This window comes from Vulpes vulpes, chromosome 7, assembly GCF_048418805.1.
Source record: "Vulpes vulpes isolate BD-2025 chromosome 7, VulVul3, whole genome shotgun sequence".
NCBI classification, from domain to species: domain Eukaryota; kingdom Metazoa; phylum Chordata; class Mammalia; order Carnivora; family Canidae; genus Vulpes; species Vulpes vulpes.
The window spans coordinates 97288542-97307857 of NC_132786.1; the positions used below are offsets into that span (position 1 = coordinate 97288542).

Sequence of the window (19316 nt, forward strand, 5' to 3'; positions counted from 1 at the left end):
AAGACATAACAAAAAAGCAAAGAAAATTGTGTTATACTACTCCCAAATACCTGCTAACCTTTAGGCCTCATTTTTCTTCAGAAAGCCACAGATTCCCGAGAAAATATATACGTGCCTGATTTGCACATGCCCCCGCCAAATACCAAAAATAGGTGTTCATGTATAGGAGAGCAATGATTAAGTATTCTATCCTTATAGTATATCATATGAAGTTGTCTGATACAATGTAAACATGAGGAAAACACTGAAGAGTGAAATTCATTAGGAAATGTTACAAGAATGTTGATAGTTCTGTCTCACTGGATTAAGAAATACTACAATTAAAATTTTTCTTTTGTGCAAAGAATAAAAAGATTGGTTTATATACATAATATATCTATTATGTCCACTTATTCTTGGTAGTTTGGCTCAAAACATTGTAATGCTAGATACTTAAATTAACATTTAATTAACAGAACAAGATATATAAAACTTCATATGTAATGCCATTTAATTAAAAAGTAGAGATCATTTTTAAAAGTAATGTTAGAGAGCTAAGTCTTAATTATACATTATTAAAATTAACATCTTTTCCCTTAATGTTTTATTCTGTATGTGAGCACACGAAGTTACCAATTATTATTTTTTTAATCTCTTTTTTTTTTTTTTTTTTTTATGATAGTCACAGAGAGAGAGAGAGAGGCAGAGACACAGGCGGAGGGAGAAGCAAGCTCCATGCACCGGGAGCCTGATGTGGGATTCGATCCCGGGTCTCCAGGATCGCGTCCTGGGCCAAAGGCAGGCGCCAAACCGCTGCGCCACCCAGGGATCCCGAAGTTACCAATTATGATGCCCCTCTGTTAAAAACAGTAATGATAGGGTACCCCTGGGTGGCTCAGTGGTTTAGCGCTTGCCTTCGGCGCAGGGCGTGATCCTGGAGTCCCGGGATCAAGTCCCGCATCAGGCTCCCTGCATGGAGCCTGCTTCTCTGTCTGCCTGTGTCTCTGTCTCTCTGTCTCTCTCTCATGAATAAATAAATAAAATCTTTTTTTTTAAAGTAATGATATATGGTGAAGCAATATTCATATACAACTTAAAGTTAACATATGGCTTCAGCACTACTTAGGAGATTATTTATGAATCTGGATCTCTAAATGTGTCTTTTACAAAGAGGCAGTTGGTGTTGCTTTCAAGTTTCAATAACTCTAAATGCCCAAGATCATTTCTTGGTTTCTCAGACCTAGGGTCACAAAAAGTAAACAGGAAATTCTACCAAGGATTACCCCTTAGTTAATAGTAAGGTGATAATTAAAATGAGCAAATAGTTCTCTATCCTCCTTATTCAATTATATACCTCCTATTTCCTTCTGTGGTCTGCCTACCTCTTAAATCTTTCCACCAAAGACAAATCAAGGTAAAAGAGGAATCAGAAGCAAAACAAGGTGTAATTTACTTTTGTTATCAACAATATGAAAATCCAGAAATAGAATCTAAAATCAATCTAGGCCCACATTTTGTCAAGAATTTGATAACTGTCTATAAACACGAAAAAACAAGAGAAAGTACGATTTGATACGGTGAGAAAAATAATGTGATTAAAATTAAAACAGGAAGCATTATATAAATATTTTTTAAAAGAATCTGTGACCATGTTATAGCAAAAGAGAATACTAATCTGTTATTAAATTTTCAACATCTTAATTTAGTGTAGTAACTAAACTCTGTCATTCATTTCTAGAGATTTAAATATTTTACAATTTATATTGGGCTTCAAGGCATTTTTTATCTTGCTTAAAACATCATTTTTTGGTAAACTATATATATAGAAATACATGTACACACACACACACACACACACAAATATGCGCGTAAGCCACCTTACCTCCATCACCATCATCTGATCCTCTGAAACTAGGATCTTTTAACATATCCAGCTCAGCTAACATGCGCACATAAAGTGCATTCTGTCTGAAGGAAGGATAAAATCTTTCATCTCGTAGCATCAATTCATAAACCTTATTGAAATAAATCAAGATATTCCATCATTAATAGAGATAATGTACTACTTTCCAATAATAAGATTTCACCAAAAGCTAGGAAGAGGTCTTGCTATAACGAATCATTATGGTTCCATATCTATGAGGCCAGCAATAAGCCTACATCACAACATCACAACTAATGATTTCTCAACTAATTTCACCTAATGTACCTAACTGCATTGAAAACGGTCCCACTGAAACACAGGTCACATGACAGCTTATATGTATAATGTTCCAGGAAGTAGTGTTCTCTATGAAACAAGTTCACACAAAGGCTCCAGGAACAGAGTAAAATAAATTTAAGTCAGGTAATTTACACATCATCAACTCATGAAATTCTAAGACTATTTGTCTGATCCTTGAGTCAGATTTTCTTTTTCAGATTTAAATAACCCAACATAAGAATTTTCCTCATTTTTCAATTAAATAAACAAAAAACTAGCCTACCTTTTTCGTTTATGAGAAGTGTTAAATTATCTTTTTAGTTACCACTATATTTTTATGTTTCAATAACCTTTTAAAAAATGAATTACATGCATATAATATACATTTTTTTTCATTAAGAAAGATTTAATGATAGATGCTATATACAATACCTTCCTTTGAATGTCATCAAAGATTTCAGGGGTTGGATCTTCATGATTCAAAGTATCTGCTAATTTTGCCACCAAATAATCATCAACGGTAACTCTTGGAGATGCCTAACAAACAGAGAAAAATAATAGTAGTAATGACTTTTTAAGTTTCTAAATACAAGTTAATTCTTTAGAGTAGAAGAACTACATAATGGAACTATATTATTGAAGTAATTGGTAAAAAATCCTTGGCTTGTAAACACCATGTAGCTGTTTAAGGAGGCTGAAATAAGAACCAAATCTTCTTGTCATCATGTAGTATAAAGTAGATGGGGAGACAAACATGAATTTAAATCTTGACATTTGCTTAGTTACCTCTCAAGAGGCTTCATTTCCTCAATCTGCAAAATGGAGATAATCCACCTATGGTTATTGTGTAACCATATTAATATGTAACCATAAGGCATACTAGCACAGTGTCTGGCACACAGGAAACAATGTCATGAGGAATTAGAGTTTAATATCCAGTAGTCCTGGATATGTATTTAACACGATTGCCAAAAGAGTAAGGCACTTGTTACTTACTTAACACTAGAAATAATCTTTTTAAATAGCCTTTGAAGAGACTACCCTTCTCCTAAATTTGGCTTTATAATGCTGCAGCAAAGTTCCAGTATGATATGGGAGGGCAAAAAACATAAAAAGTTAATTTCTTCTAACAACTTCCATTTTAAATTGCATAATATGACAAATATGCCCCAGAAATATAAAATTTAATGTTCAATGTGAAAAAATTTCTTTATTGAAAGAAAAAAATGCTGAAAAGCCAGAAATATCATCATCTTCGGCATACCAACTTCTGAATTTTTAGCTCTGAAGGCTCTGGAGAATAAATTAGTAATAAGGATGTTAACTTCTAAAGAAACCTGCACAAGAAAGCATTGTTTAAATAATTAAAATATGCTACCCAACAGAATATCCAAGGAAAAGAGTGGATAAATACAGAAAAGGGAAAAGATTTAAAGAATAAGTAAACAGCAGAGCATAAATATGTAGGAAAAGGCCTATCCAATGTCTAATGCTCCCTGGTTCATCCAACATTCTAGTTGGTAAACCCAAGAAGGTTGTGTGGTGGGTGGGGTTTTTTGAAGGAGGAAGGGAAGGGTTCTTATTTGTTGTTTGTGTATGGGAGGATGTGATGTTGTGGTGCGTATGTGTTTTTCCCTGAAACAAAAAAAGAACTGAACAACTTCCAAGTATGTGACAAAAATTAAGGAGGAACTAGTGTTAGCTAGTTTTGTCCTTCCGGTTGCCCTCCAAGCTCATGAAACTCAGTTTCTAGGAAATAAGAAGATGCAAATTTGAAAAATCATAACATTTTACATTTAAGTTTACTTTCTCCTATAGTTTCAAATATATGGAACGGGATTAGGACTCACCCTTGTATAACGTGACCAACACTTTTAAAGAGTTATCTTGGGGACACAACCAACCAGATCTCCCCCCCCTCAAAAAAAGTAATAGAGAAAAAATATTTATGTATTTTCTTACTACTCTAACATAAAAATGCAAAAATACGCATTTTCCAAAATTATTAATCTGTATTCTGTACTTTTCTAGACAAATGTGGTTAAGCAAAACAGCAAGAGCACTAGTTAACAGCAGCAGTTAGTAATAGGACTAATTAAATAGATAATATTTGAGAAAAGCATAACTATTTAGGTTTTGTCCTTCAATATACAATTTAAGCTCTTTATTTTTATGCTCTTTAATAGGTATTTAAATATTGTAGGCTATATTATTGTGTATTGTTAAAATGCATAAATGTAAGACTTTTTAAAAAAGTATATATCTGCAATAAGACTAAACAGGTATTATCTACATTTAATTTAAAAAATTATTTTCTTTCTATTCCATGATCCCAAAGAATATTTTTACTTTTTGTGTTTCCTTTTTTAACAATACCTCCCTGGTCTGCCTGGAGACTTCAGGACATCAGTTTTTTTCTTTTTTTTAAACCAAGTGGTATAGCTGATATAATCAAATACAAAATTCACTTTGACCTCTAACTCTGTTCTTAAGTCTATATCACATTTACTTCCCTTATCAGTTCAATGTGATGACATCAAATTAAGTAAATATCCTTTCAGTAAAATCATTTAGGCATAGAATAATGAGATTTCACTTACTAAAAACAGCAAGTTTTTAGATCAGTAAATCCAATGCATCTATGAATTTACCATATAGACTATCTACATCTAAAAAGCCTATTTTCAAAAAAAATAAAAAATAAAAAAATAAAAATAAAAAGCCTATTTTCTATGTCTAAAATGCCTATTTTAAACATTTCAAAGTCTAATGGATATTACTAAAAGTTATACCTCTCTTTCTCAAGGAAAATGGTTTTAAAACACACAGATCATTTAAAGTTGTGACAGGGAAGGTAGATTCCAAATAAATTATAGTTTTAGTAAAGAAACTGAGAAAATCTATTAAAAGCCAGCTGTCCCTTTCTTGTGATATTTTTTTGAGTTCTCAGCAGTCTCATTTAAAAAAAAATAGTTATTTTTTTTCACTGTATGATTTTTTTAAATAGCCTACACGTATACAATTCAGATCAATCTATCCTTTTCAAGGTTCCTTTTAGCCTCTTCAAAGATCATTTAACAGTTCTAGGAAAAAAAAAAAAACTTCTGTTTACCGTAATTCTTTTCACCATATTTATTTTTAATCTATTTTCAAATTAGGGGAAACTATTCTTAACCCATTCTTTGAAAATATGAAATTTACTGCATGTCAAAATTTTAGCTTCTTTTCTATGGCTGGCAACAATGATAGCCATGTTGAAGCAAATGTCTAAAGAAGTTATTTTCTGGCATTTTTATAATGTCAAAAATATCATTATTTCTGAATGTTTTCAAGAAACTAAACTCTGACCAAAAAAACTCCACTATGAAAACCTCAATATCACATGTAGGTAAATGATACTCTGTTTTAGCAGTGTTGTATAAAAGAATATAGAATATAAGATATGTAGCAGGTAAGAGGTTTTCATTTTCTTTGGTAGGAAGTTTATGGACTGAAAGGAAGTTTGTTAAAATTTACATTTGCACTGTCTGCTAAATATGCAAATGTGTAAGTAAAGTTTATGTTTTCTGCAATTTATTAAAATCTTAGAAATCAAGAAGATATTTAAAACTCCCATTTTTCTCAAATCAAAGTACCTAGTAGCAACGGGAAATATACTCTTGTTGCCACAATCTGATATAACACAAGATACTACAGAAAGCATGACTGCTGGTAAGATCTGCAAGAGTAAGTTCTAAATTTCCAACAGCCAAAACTTGTTATCAAAACTTCTCTCTTGTTTATACCTATAGGATGTTTCAGTTGAAAGCTGAATCATGAAATATAACTCTTTATAGTTCATTTGCAAAATTCAGTTTCCACATTTGCTTTTATATCCCCTTCTCCACTAAGACCAATCCCAAAATATGTCTTGCACATCATGCAGTATGGTTTTTTTTTTTTAAGATTTTTTATTTATTTAATTCAGAGAGAGAGACAGAGGCAGAGACACAGGCAGAGGGAGAAGCAGGCTCCATGCAGGGAGCCTGATGTGGGTGGGACTCGATCCCAGGTCTCCAGGATCACACCCTGGGCTGCAGGCAGTGCTAAACCACTGCGCCACCGGGGCTGCCCCAGTCAGTATGTTTTATTTTGGTTATTTCCTCTCCCTAACCCAAGATATATGGCTCCTTCTATTTGTCATTAAAATGACCCAGTCCTTTAGTCTTCTTTTTTGGCAATGTCTAGGTCATGCTGATATTGGCACTGTCATCATTCTCATTTTCATTATTCACACTTTTAGAAAACATGGTTACCAAATTCATAATGTTAAATTCATAATGTATCACAATACACAGCACAGGACAGGAAAAGTAGAAGAGAGACTGTCAACATTCATGGTAACAATGTACTTAAGCCATACATGGAGTGCTACACAACGGAGAATCCATTATTGTGAACACCAAATAATGGCTGTCAATATTAGAAGCAAGGGGAAAAGACAGCAATTACTACCAAAGGTGGAAAATCCATGCCATAGTCATTTGACACTAAAATATTGCCTTCAGCCCTGAATTCTGGAACCATGAATTGGTTTTGTATTTTTTTCTCATTCTTCGCCATTCACTGCAAAAAAAAAAAGGACTTACTGTGTCCTGGAAAAGGGTTTCCCAAGACTCAGGATGACTTTCAATACTTTAAAAAGATACTAACTTTAAAAGAATAACAATTAAACTTATAGCTGATTTCTCACTGGAAATAATGAGAGCCAGAAAACAATGAAACACTATCTTTAAAATGCTGACAGAAGGGCACCTGGGTGGCTCAGTGGTTGAGCGTCTGCCTTTGGCTCAGTTGTGATCCCAGGTGGGATCGAGTCCCAGATCAGGCTCCCTGCAGGGAGCCTGCTTCTCCATTTGCCTGTCTTTCTCTCTCTGCATCTCTCATGCATAAATAAATAAAATCGTAAAATAAAATGTTGTAAGAAACTGACTTAAAAACTATTAATTTTTTATTTTTCCAATATTAATTGTAACCCATACTACTGGACTACATACAACAGAACTGACTCTATAACCTACTTTAAAAATTAACATAGAAAGACTTACATATATACACTAAAACTGAGTTTTTAAATAGCAGAAACTCTTGAATGTGTGCATGAAGAAACATGAACAGCAATATTCAGAAGTATAACAGAAAGCAAAGGGAAACAAACCAAACTGCTTATAAATATTTTCAAAAGTAAATAAACTCTTGTATATCTGTATGATGAAATACTTAAATGAAAATGAACTACATTTATATAAACCAATATGCATAAATTTCAATATAATAATAAGAATAAAAGCAATGCATATAGTATCATTCCATTTATATAAAGTTTAAAAAACAAAGCTAAGCAATATATTGCTTTAGAACATACATGTATGGTAAAATGATATGGCAAAGCAAGTGAATAATTACAGGAAATTGGTTTCATCACCAAGTAAGGAAACAGGCGAAAATGAAAGGTGAAGAATGTACTAAGGATCTTCAAAAGCACAGTAAATGTTCTATTTCTTCAGCTAGATAGGGAATATAAATGTGTCTGTTATATTATTACTCTTCAAAATGTACAGTCTTTTAAAAGTATGTTTCATACAAAAAAAATATAAGCAAATGGACTAAGCAGTTTTCAAATACAATTCACACCTAAAATTCAAATACAGTTTTTGTGCTAGTATGTATAAATTAAAAGGTATTATAGCATAACCATTACAAACATTGGAGTGTGAGGAATTTTGAGGACTGTTGTATCCATATCGATGAAAGATACTGGCCTGTAGTCTCCTTTTCTAGTTTATTTTTTAGAAAGATTTTTTTTTAATGATTTTATTTATTTATTCATGAGAGACAGAGGCAAAGAGAGAGGCAGAGGAAGGAGAAGCAAGCTCCATGCAAGGAACCCGATGTGGAACTCAATCCCGAAACTCCAGGATCACGTCCTGAGCCAAAGGCAGACACTCAACCATTGAGCCACCCAGGTGTCCCTCCTTTTTTAGTTTAAGGTAAAAATGTAAATTGCCATTTTGCGATCTTTCTTCTAACTAGGCATTTAAAGCAACATATTTCCCTCTAAGCACTGCCATAATTATTTCATCCCACAATTCCTATACATTGTGTTCTTATTTTCAATCAATTCAAAATACCTTCTATATTCCTTCTAATTTCTATTTGATCCAGAGACTATTCAGAAATGTGATTTAATTTTTAAATATTTATAATTTCTCAAATTCCTTCTGTTAATTACTAATTAATTCTACTATGATAAAAGGACATATTTTTTTATGATTTCCATTCTTTTAAATCCAGAGTTGCTTTATGGCCTAGCAAAGGCCATTGTCTATCCTAGACAATGTTCCACGTGAGCTTGAAAATAATATGTATTCTGCTATTGTTAGGGGAAGAATTCTATAGAAGTGCTAGGTCTAGTTGGTTTATAGTGTTCTTCAATTCTTGTATATCTTTGTCCCTTTGGTCAAATTTTTCCCTTTGGTCACTTTCTATTAATTGTTCTATCAGTTATTGAGTGGGTATTGAAATCTTCAACTATTATTGTTGAATTGTCTATTTCTCCTTTCACTTGTGTCAGGTTTTGTCCTATGTATGTGGAGGTTTTGCTGTTGTGTTTAAAACTGTTTTAACATTCTGATCAACTGACCCTTTTATTATTATAAAATGTTCCTCTCTAGTAACAATTTTTCTTTGAAAATCTATTGTTTACTATTAATATAGCCACTCCAGCTCTGTTTTGGTTACTGTTTGCATTATCTTTTCCCATTCTTTTATTTTCAATCTTTAATGTCCTTGAATCTAGCGTGTGTGTGACTTTGAATCTTGACTTTGACATTAGTATTTATGACCTTGGTAAAATTAATTCAATTTTCCAAACATGAGTTTCTTTACCTATAAAATAAGGATAGTAATATACAAAAAGACTTTTACCAGGATTAAATGAGACAATATTTGCAAGTAGCTGTGCCTGGTATGAGTAATGAATATTCATAAGCATTAAAAAATTATTACTATTACTAATGACTACCAAAGAAGATAAGAATATGGTAACGAAAATAGAGCCTCACCTTTTCTGATAAATACTGTTCATATATTCCAACAGCAGCTGCTCTTAAAAGGCCTTTAGTCTGGTTGGTTTGATGTTTTCCATCTTTCTGACGACTTAATAAAACTTCTAGTTGCTGCTGGGCTGTAACTCGGTATCCTTCCACTGTCATCCAAAAGAAGAGATGTGCCTGACCTCCAGTTTGCTGCATGTAATCTACCGAACAAAACCCATAACAACACAGATATTAATGTCAAACATTTTGGGTGCATGTAGCCACATGATAAGTTAACAAGAATTAAAGTTTCAAATACTCAAAATTCTACATTTTAAGTAAATACTTGAGGTAAAGAATACTTACATCACAAATCGGTTAGGTTAATAAGACCGTAGTTATGCAAAACACACAAATGGATGCACATTTTTTAAATCTCATTTTCCATGATAAAATTTCTAGAAGATAAAACTGCTATGGAAGGTTTCATCAGAAAAAACTACATCAGTAACATTCAGCTTCTGTTCTCAGTAAAGATTAATTATAATACTAATATTTCTACAAATATTAAAAGTAAAGATTGGGATCTTCAACAAGCCATATATTTATGTTTTTGGTCATGAAAATGAAGAATCGAATCAGGGAGGTTTACTGAAAATGTCCTCCAGATAAAAGCAATTTTGATGCATGGCTTATCACTGAACAATGCAGAGGTTAGGTAAGGGGCACTGACTCACCATACAGTCAAAAATCCACTTATAACTCCTGACTCCCCAAAACCATAACTACTAATAATCTACTACTGACTGGAAATCTTACTAATTACATAAATAGTTAATTAACACATATAACATTTTGTATGTACTCTATTCTTAAAGTAAACTAGAGAAGAAAGTGTTACTAATAAGGAAAATACATTTATTTTCCTATATTGTATTTATTGAATAAAATCCATGTATAAATAAATGAATCTGTGCAACTCAATTCCATGTTGTTCAAGGGTTAGCTATAATATTAATAAAATTAGTAAATTTTGTATATATTAAAATGATATAAAAACAAATTCCTTCCCCTATTCGTGCACAAAATGAGACGTTATAAACAGTGTGTGTTGCTGATAAAGTGCACTTTCTCAAATATTTAAATTCATAGAATCTCCTAGAATTTAAATAAGCAATTTAACAAATGCACATTAAGTTATAATAAGCATTTCTTTCCTTCTAAACAAAATATATCTCAACCTCTATGATTTCCAAAAAAGGGACACTTCAGAGAATGAAGAATGGAAAAAAGACATATTTAGCATGCTTAATATCAGGTATTTAAAGTGTAATAATATTTACAATTATTAACAATTTTAAAGGGTATATTATTTTCATAAAATGGATTTACCTACCCATAAAAAATTGTAGTGCAACATTGTCCACAAGAATGCTGTCCAGGGGGACTGTGCAAAGTTTCCCAAAGTTTGCTGCCAGTTTCACAGTATTTATTTCCTACAAATAAAAGTAAATGTGGGTTAATAGTTCATCTATTCACTCAGTAGGTAAAAGATCTTTACATAAATATAAAAATATTAAACTAAAATGGAATAAAGTTTTTTTCCTTCTCAGTCATGTGGGTTCCCAAGAGTCTCAGCCTACAGAACCCCTAGTTATTTGAAGAATTACTTAGTGAATATGCATTGAAAGTATGATAAGCATTCATTTCTTTCAATACAAAATAATTTTCTCTATGTACATATTCCAAATGAAAATGAACATTTTAGGAGCTAAAGGAGATGTCTGGAATGCTTACAATGTCCAAGAATAAGTAAATTCCAGCATTTTCAAGTAGAGACTGAAGTCTATCCACTGAGAAAACAAAATATTCCAAAAAAGTAATTTTGCTTCTAACAGAGTAAAAACTCTACAATCTTCTATAGAAAATATGTTTCTTCTCAGATTACCTAAGTAGTAAATTATATTTAGTTTTCAAATATAGCAAGGTAACTACATACAGATGAAAAAAAAAAGTTCAAAATTAAGAGCATCTACATCTCAAGCACTGTGCTATGTACATTATACATATTACTTATTTATTCTACACAATAATCCCATTGGATAGATAACACCTACCCCACTTAACAGATAAAAGAAGGCTGAAATCAGATAGGCTGCCTATGATCACAAAGCTGGCAAGAATGACTTCATGTTTTCAAAACCTGCAGCCTCTCCCATTAAAACCCATGATGTTTCTGTGACCTGTACTCACCAGTTTCTCCGTATTCTTAAATCCTTATCTCACAACCCTCTATTTAAAAAATAAAAAAGATCAGAAGATTTTTCTGCAAGTTACACAGGCCACCTTAATTAGGGGCAGATCCTAAATTAGATGTAGATAGTACATAAAGGAGAATGAAGAGAACTTGAGAAAAGGAAAAAACTTCCTCCTAATTAGTATTTCCCTTCATATAAATACTGTATAATAATAGATAACTGAATTACAATGTCTGGCATAAAGCAACCTAGCATATGTTTTCTCCTATCTAAATCCTCTATCTTTGGGGGATCCCTGGGTGGCTCAGTGGTTCAGCGCCTGCCTTTGGCCTGGGGCGTGATCCTGGAGTCCCAGGATCGAGTCCCATATTGGGCTCCCGGAATGGAGCCTGCTTCTCCCTCTGTCTGTGTCTCTGCCTCTCTCTCTCTATGTGTATCATGAATAAATAAATAAAATCTTAAAAAAAATAAAAACAAAAATAAAAATAAATCCTCTATCTTCAAACTTACCTCTTCTTTCTCTTTCCCAAAAGCAGCTCTACAGATATGGAATGCACAAGACTATTCACTACAACTTTATTTGTAATAAAAAAGATAAAGGGCCTTCTAAGATTTCAAGATGAGTAGTATGGTTAAAAAACTTCATCTCTGTGGAGATTCTGATTGTTCTTCCCAAGAAAAAATACTATTTGACCCAAGCTACTAAAAAGGTAAAGTTTGATATTCAAAATAGAATTGATGGGCTTCAAAAAAGATATCTAAATTTTCAAGGGATTTGCTATCAAAATGTGTCTGGACACTGGGGTGCCTGCCTAGGTGGCTCAGTCAGTTGAGCATCCAGCTCTTGATTTCGGCTCAGGTCATATTCTCAGGGTCCTGGGATCAAGGCTTACTTTGGGCTCCATACCCAGTGGGGAGTCATCTTAAGGATTTGCTCTCTCTCTCTCTCTCTCACCTTCTCTCTCTGTCCCTCCCCCCGTTCATGCAAACACACTCACAAAATAAATACAAAATCTTAAAAAAAAAAAAAAAGATGTCTAAACAAACAGATTTAAAAAAAAAATGATGCTGAAAAATCATTCTAACTCTAAGGCCTAGATAAGGTAAACTAATGAAAGAAACAATAAGCATAAGTAAAACTGTATCATTCAGCTATACTGAATGTACGTGGGTATATAATTTTAAAATACAGTTAACTGAAACAAAGACATACATACATGTACACTCAGGTATATGTACACTCAGGTATACGTACACTCAGGTATACGACAAATGTGGGCCTCAAGAAATGGGAGTTAATTAATCCAGCAAACTAAACTCGAGATTTATAAAACTAAGTCTCCTATTCCTTAAGAAATTTAAATACATTGCAAAATTACAGCCCCAGAGAGTCATAATAAATTTCCAAACTAGAAAACCAGCCAAAAAAAAAAAAAAAAAAAACACTTGACTACACTAAAAACCAAGGTAGTAAAAAGTGCTCTTTTCTACTTTCAAGATCCAAATCTCTGATCTTCTTTAGGGTAAAACCTCTCCAAAGAGCTACTTATAACCACTGTTTCTAATTCATCTCTTCTCATTTTCTCCTGGAGGAGCTCCAATCAAAGGTATCTCTCCATTACTCCAAAATGTTATTATCAGATCACCACTATCCCCTAGTGGCAAATCTAATGTTCAATTCTAAGTCTTTATCTTACTCAACTTATTAGTAGCCTTTGACATGACATGACCTCTCACCTCTTTAAAAACTTTCTATACTTGGCTTCTAGAATACCACAGTCCCAGGTTTTCCTTCAATTTTACCAGCCACCTCCTCTGTTTCCTTTAGCTAAATATTCCACTTTTCTTGAACTCAAGTAACTATACTGCCTCTAGACTAAGTCCTTGGTTATCTCCCTACTTACACTCACTTTCTTAGGTAACTTCATCCAGTCTCTTTACTTTAAATAAACATCTAATAATCCTGAGACCTTCAAAGTTTAGGTCTATCACCAATCTTCCCTTTGACTACAGTTTTACCAACTGGTAGGTCTCTATGATTGTCAAACAGGGATTGCAAACCAAAACATCTAAAATTCGATTCTATCTTCCAAACCTCTTTCCTGTATTATCCATTTTAGTAAACAGCAACACTATTCATATAGCTGCTTAGGTCAAAAACTCTAGGAATCCTCCTTGAGTCCTTTTTTTTTTTTTCTTTCTCACTCAATATTTAATGTATTAGCAAATCTGTTAGTACTATATCCAGTCTCCAATTACTTCTCACAACCTCTGCAGATATCTCTTACTGGCCTAAAGCAATAGTCTCCTGAATGATCTCTCGGTCTCCATTCTTGTCCCCCACCAACTCCACCCCAATCTAAACATCACAAAGAGCTCAGGTAATCATTTTAACTCATAAATCAGATAATGCCACTTGCTAGCACAAATCTTCAAGAGATTCCCATCACAATTAGAATTTTTTAAAAATCTTGCTATGGTAGAAAAACCATATATGATCTAACCCTCACGATTCCTCTCCAATTTCATTCCTCCTATCATCCCTTCTCATTCATTCTAGACCAGCCATGCTGACTTACTCTAACTCACCAAGCACTTTATATCTCAGTGCCTTTGCATATGCTTTTTACCTCTACCTAAAAAATTAATCTATAAAAAACAATTCTCAAGTCTCTCTCATTATTCTATCAGATTTCTCTTAGTTCAAATGTTACCAAATCACTTAGCATCTATCTAAAACATTCCTAGACATTCTGTATCTTTCTTCTTTGCTTTGACTTTTTTTATATATTTTACTTGTTTTTAACATTTTTAACATATTATTTATTGGGTTTTTTTTTTTATTCTGCAACTAAAATATAAGTTCTATGAAGAGAGTTCGGTCCATCTCATATGTTGCCCAATGTATAAAACTATGTAAGTGGTTAATTTTGAATAAAAAATTAAGAGATGAATAAATAAATCAATAAAAAAATCTTTAATTATTGCAGCATTTTTCAGGAAGTGTTTTAATCCCTTTACCTTTTTTTAACAAATACTTACAATATAGTGTATGAGAGAAATTTTTTCTACAAGTATTTTTGTGGAGGGCTACACTGGTTAATATCCCACTTCTTATCATTTGCTAGATATTTAAGTGAATAGAGTATTTTTAACTAAACATTAATTTGAAAGTACTTTACTTACTTTGCCTGACTGCAACCGCTGTATTCTTGAGTCACATACTTTCTTTACAAATAATAAGCTATTTATTTGATTCTTGATAGTGTTGATATCTAAATACAAACAAATTAATTATGAGCTAGTGGTAATGTTATTTATGAAATACTTCAAACATGTACATACCATAATTTAACATAATAACTAATGAACAGAGTAATTATTTAATAAAAGAAATAACCTGGAATTTTATAGTGAATATATTTAATTAAAATTAAACCATTCCTATTATTTTTACTTTGGAGATAATTACACTATTAATAGCCTCACATTCAGAAAATTATATTTTCTTAGCTTTCTTTCTTATCACATGTCAACAAAATAAGAAAGATTTAGATTTAGGTAAGGAGAAAATAACTAATAGCATAAAATGACATTTAGGTAAATTAAAGTTTTGGTTAAAGATACACTAATGATTAAATAAGTAAACATTTCTGTACTTAAATTACTCACCATCACCGACTGTATCTAGAGATCGAAGATACTGTAATTCTTCTGCTGCCTTATCTCTGACTGCTTCTAGCTCTCCAATATTATCACTCAATTTAATAATGTTCATAAAGGCCTCATAGTTACAATTAGAATCACGGATCTGAAAACAAAGTTAAAAAAAAACAAGTGAGAGAGGGAATTATTTAGTAAGGAAAAAAAGAATCTTTAGTGCCTACCATGTGCTGGGTAGACACTACCAAGTGTTTATGTCAGTGCTTTTAAGAAAATAAAATGAAAATCTCTGTACTTATGGTCCCAAAGAAAGATAGAGGAGTAGAAGATGAGATTAGTGGCGATGGAAGGCAAATCTGGTAGGGTACAGTACATGTTATAGCTTTCATTCTGAGTGGAATGAAAAGTTACTGGAGGGTTTTAAACAGAAGAGTGGCATTCTCCGACCTAAATCGAACAGAATCAATGTGATGACATAAATAATTCTGTTATTTTTTTTTTTCCTCTATCCATGTGCTATTTAAGAACTGGAATGGAAGCTGACAGTTGAGCTGAATTTAACCAGAGTGTGGTTTCATCAAGTAAATAACAAAGACAAAAAGTACTTGAGGATATTATGAAGTGACTAACCACTATCACTGCCAAAAAAAACATAAGTAAAGTAGTATGGGAAGGTATGAAAGGTAGTAGACTTGGGATATTGTCCATTCTCTACAAGGAGTCACAGAACTGAGGACTGTTTCAGTCTAGAACTAGAGAAAAACTAGCTAATAAGCACAGGAAAAGATGCTCAATATCATTAATCATCAGGCATATTCAAGTTAACCACAACAAAATGGCAATGCCCAATGTTCATTAGAATATGGAAAGATAAGAACTCTCAAATGGTGCTAGGGAAGTGCAAAATTAGAACAAGACTTTAGAAGACTACTCGGTAATTTCTGACACTTCATGTAAATTTTACTTCAATGGTAGGTTATTAAAGACCTGCTTTTTCTACGAATACATTAAGAAACAAACAGCTGTCCACTTATCTGCTCTAGTTGAAGATAACAAAATGAGGTAATCTATTCCCACAGTAAGAGACAAGGCTTATCCTTAATTAGTTTGTATTTAAAAAATACACCATAAAAATATATAGGAAAAAAAATAATTCTTAATCCCAAGAATGAGAGATAAACATAACATTCGAGTGAATAAGCATCATTTTCTGTACCAAAAGACTATACAGAATTGTATTGTGATTAAATTTCCTATAAAACATCCATGTTTGTGTTATAAAAAATTTCTTAAATCATAATACTCATTTCATTACTGAAATGTTTTTAAATTTTATGTTTTCCTATTTCTTAAAAAATTACTTTATTATATAACCAATACTTCCAGAAGTGAAATACATAAACAAAAGAAAAATTAATTAGATATTTTTAAAGATTATTTAATTAGAGAGAGAGAGAGAGAGAGAGAGCACGCACAAGCCAGGGAGAAGGGTAGGGGAAGAGGGAAAAGCAGACTCCCCACTGAACAGGAAAGCCAGATGCAGGGCTCAATCCCAGGACCCTGGGATCATGACCTAAGCCTAAGGCACATGTTTAACAGACTAAGCCACTAAAGCACCCCCAAAAGAGAAAAATTAAAACATTTATGATCTTATCTTTCTATTAAGATTTCAAATAGTATATATACTATCCGAATTATATCATTAAAAATATAATTACTTAATTATTTTTAAAAAGCAGTAACTACACATATCACTTTGTTATCCTTTTCACATAAAAAATATATACATCTTTTTATATTCAAGATACACTACCATTATTCTTTTTAATGGTTGCATGTATTGTATTAATATGCCATAATCTATTACTTAATCCTCTATGCAGAATACTTAAATTGCTTTCAATTTTTTAGTTTTGCCTTTTCTTTTTTTTTTTTTTAAAAGATTTTATTTACTCATGAGAGATGCAGAGAAAGAGGCAGAGACATAGGCAGAGGGAGAAGCAGGCTCCCTGCATGGAGCCTGACGTAGGACTCAATCCTGGGACTCCAGGATCATGCCCTGAGCCAAAGGCAGAACCTCAACCGCTGAGCCACTGAGGCGTCCCAGTTTTGCCCTTAAATGTAGATTATTTAACTCTTTATCACTTTAGAATAAACTTCATGAGTAGAACTCCTAACCAAATGATATGCATTTAAAAATTTTTTAATTAGCAGATCTGCATATTTTAAAAATACGATTTGGTAGAGCCTAACAGGATGCTAAAATAAATGACAAATGAAAAGAAGAATCAAGTTATGTGACCTCCATAAAATGATTTAGGAATACAAAGCTAACAAAACAATTTCTGCCTGCAGGTAACCCACAAACTGGTAGGAAAGACAAATATTGCTGCAGCAACAATAAAACAATGTCAAGTTTGATAATGGCTACCAGAAACAAAAAATAAAGTAATTCTTTCCTAAGAAAGCTAGACTGAGTTAATGGAAGACAACTGTGGAGAACAAATTCCATTTTAAGAAAATGAATCAAGGATCTAGAAGTATATATCAAAGAATCCCCAGCAATCGCCCATTTACAACTCTTCCTTGACTGTAAATTTATTGAGGAAAAGCATATATACTACACACAAAAATAATTAGACCTAGTAAATTTAGTAATCACTATAACCCTTTGATATATATAATGGATGAGAAAACTCTGACTTAAAGAAAAAACCAGTGACTTATACACACATTAAGCAACTTACACAAATCTAGAACACCCATCCTCTCATTCTCTGTACAGTGTTCCTTACACTATACTTTCCTCCACTATATGGTATAAAAATGTAAAGCACATGCTATTTAAGCAGTTCAGACCACAACCTGTGTTTAAAACCTAATAGCAGCTTTTAAAATTACTCATCATCTGTATACTCAGGCAGTAAAATAATTGTTCTTAATTTAAATAAATACTAACAACATCTAAATTGTAACAGAATAATCTTAACAACAAACTTCTTAAAAAGAATTTGGCTAGCTCATTCAACATATGAGCAAACAGAAATACTAGAAATACAAAGATTATCTTTAAACACATTTTTACCTAATTCTTTAATAAATTATTGCTTGATCATCCTGATCTCCAAATACTATTTCTGAATTTTAAAAGACTGTTTTAAAAACAGAGTTGTAATTTTAGAAAGTACATACCATCCATATGATATATTGATTAATATAATCAGGATCACTGAGTTGATTTATTAATGGAAGAAGAATTCCTCGTGCAAGAATTTCCTGGACAAAAATTGTAAAAAACAAACATAAATTTAACCTAATATACTTCTTAAATCGTTAGCATAATGTAAATAACACAATGCTTTTACTTAAGAAAGGTATGATACATGTAAATTTGATAACCAATACAATCTCATAGAAAGATGAACTAATGCACGTCAGTTAAAATAAATGAAATGAAGCTACCTATATCAAACTGGATACATACAATGGCATGAAGAGTTGAGTGGAAAAAAGCAAAAGGGTATCTCTAGTATGTTAGCATTTATGTCAAATTTTAAAGGGAAAACGTGGCACCATATGCATGTATGAATTCCTACGTCTATATTAAAAGTATAAAACTTTTCTTCTGTTTCATAATTATTTTCTTTTCTTCACATCTTTTTCTTTTTCCAGTAATCTCTATGCCTAATATAGGGATCAAACTCATGACCCCACGATCAAGAGCAGCATGCTCTACCAACTGAGCTAACCAGGCACCTCTTATTATTTTTTTATTTTTATTAATTAATTTATTTTTTAAGTAATCTCTACATCTCAACGTGGGGTAGTTCTAATAACTTTCTGAAGTGTCTTTTGAGACATCTTATAGCCTCAAATTAGAAGGAATTGTTTTTTCTTTCAAGATTAGCTTTAGTCTCCAACTTTGAAAAAATTATTTAATTTATAGAATTCCTTCCTTCAAATTGTCTCGGGCCACATATGCTCATAATGTACTCTGTAAGGAGAAAATCCATAAACAAAACTATGTTTTTTGAAAGTTTCTTTACAAAATAAGAAAAAAACATGTGGGAAGAATTTTGAATGTGGTGCTTATTAGTCAGTCTGTGAAAATTACTCTGATCTTCTTATTTGCCTCAT

General features: G+C 32.2%; 1 protein-coding gene across 9 annotated transcripts in view; it reads right to left on the reverse strand.

Annotated features, from left to right (window-relative positions):
- SNX13 (sorting nexin 13) overlaps positions 1–19316 on the reverse strand; it is a 119061-nt gene that overhangs the window by 31027 nt on the left and 68718 nt on the right. For all 9 annotated transcript variants that reach the window (XM_025993179.2, XM_025993180.2, XM_072764464.1 and 6 more), the window contains 7 exons: positions 18372–18455; positions 15189–15327; positions 14703–14791; positions 10655–10754; positions 9286–9479; positions 2615–2719; positions 1862–1994 (listed from right to left, as the gene is read on the reverse strand). In XM_025993179.2, the coding sequence (XP_025848964.2) occupies positions 1862–1994; positions 2615–2719; positions 9286–9479; positions 10655–10754; positions 14703–14791; positions 15189–15327; positions 18372–18455 (844 nt within the window). The remainder of the gene's footprint in view (positions 1–1861; positions 1995–2614; positions 2720–9285; positions 9480–10654; positions 10755–14702; positions 14792–15188; positions 15328–18371; positions 18456–19316) is intronic.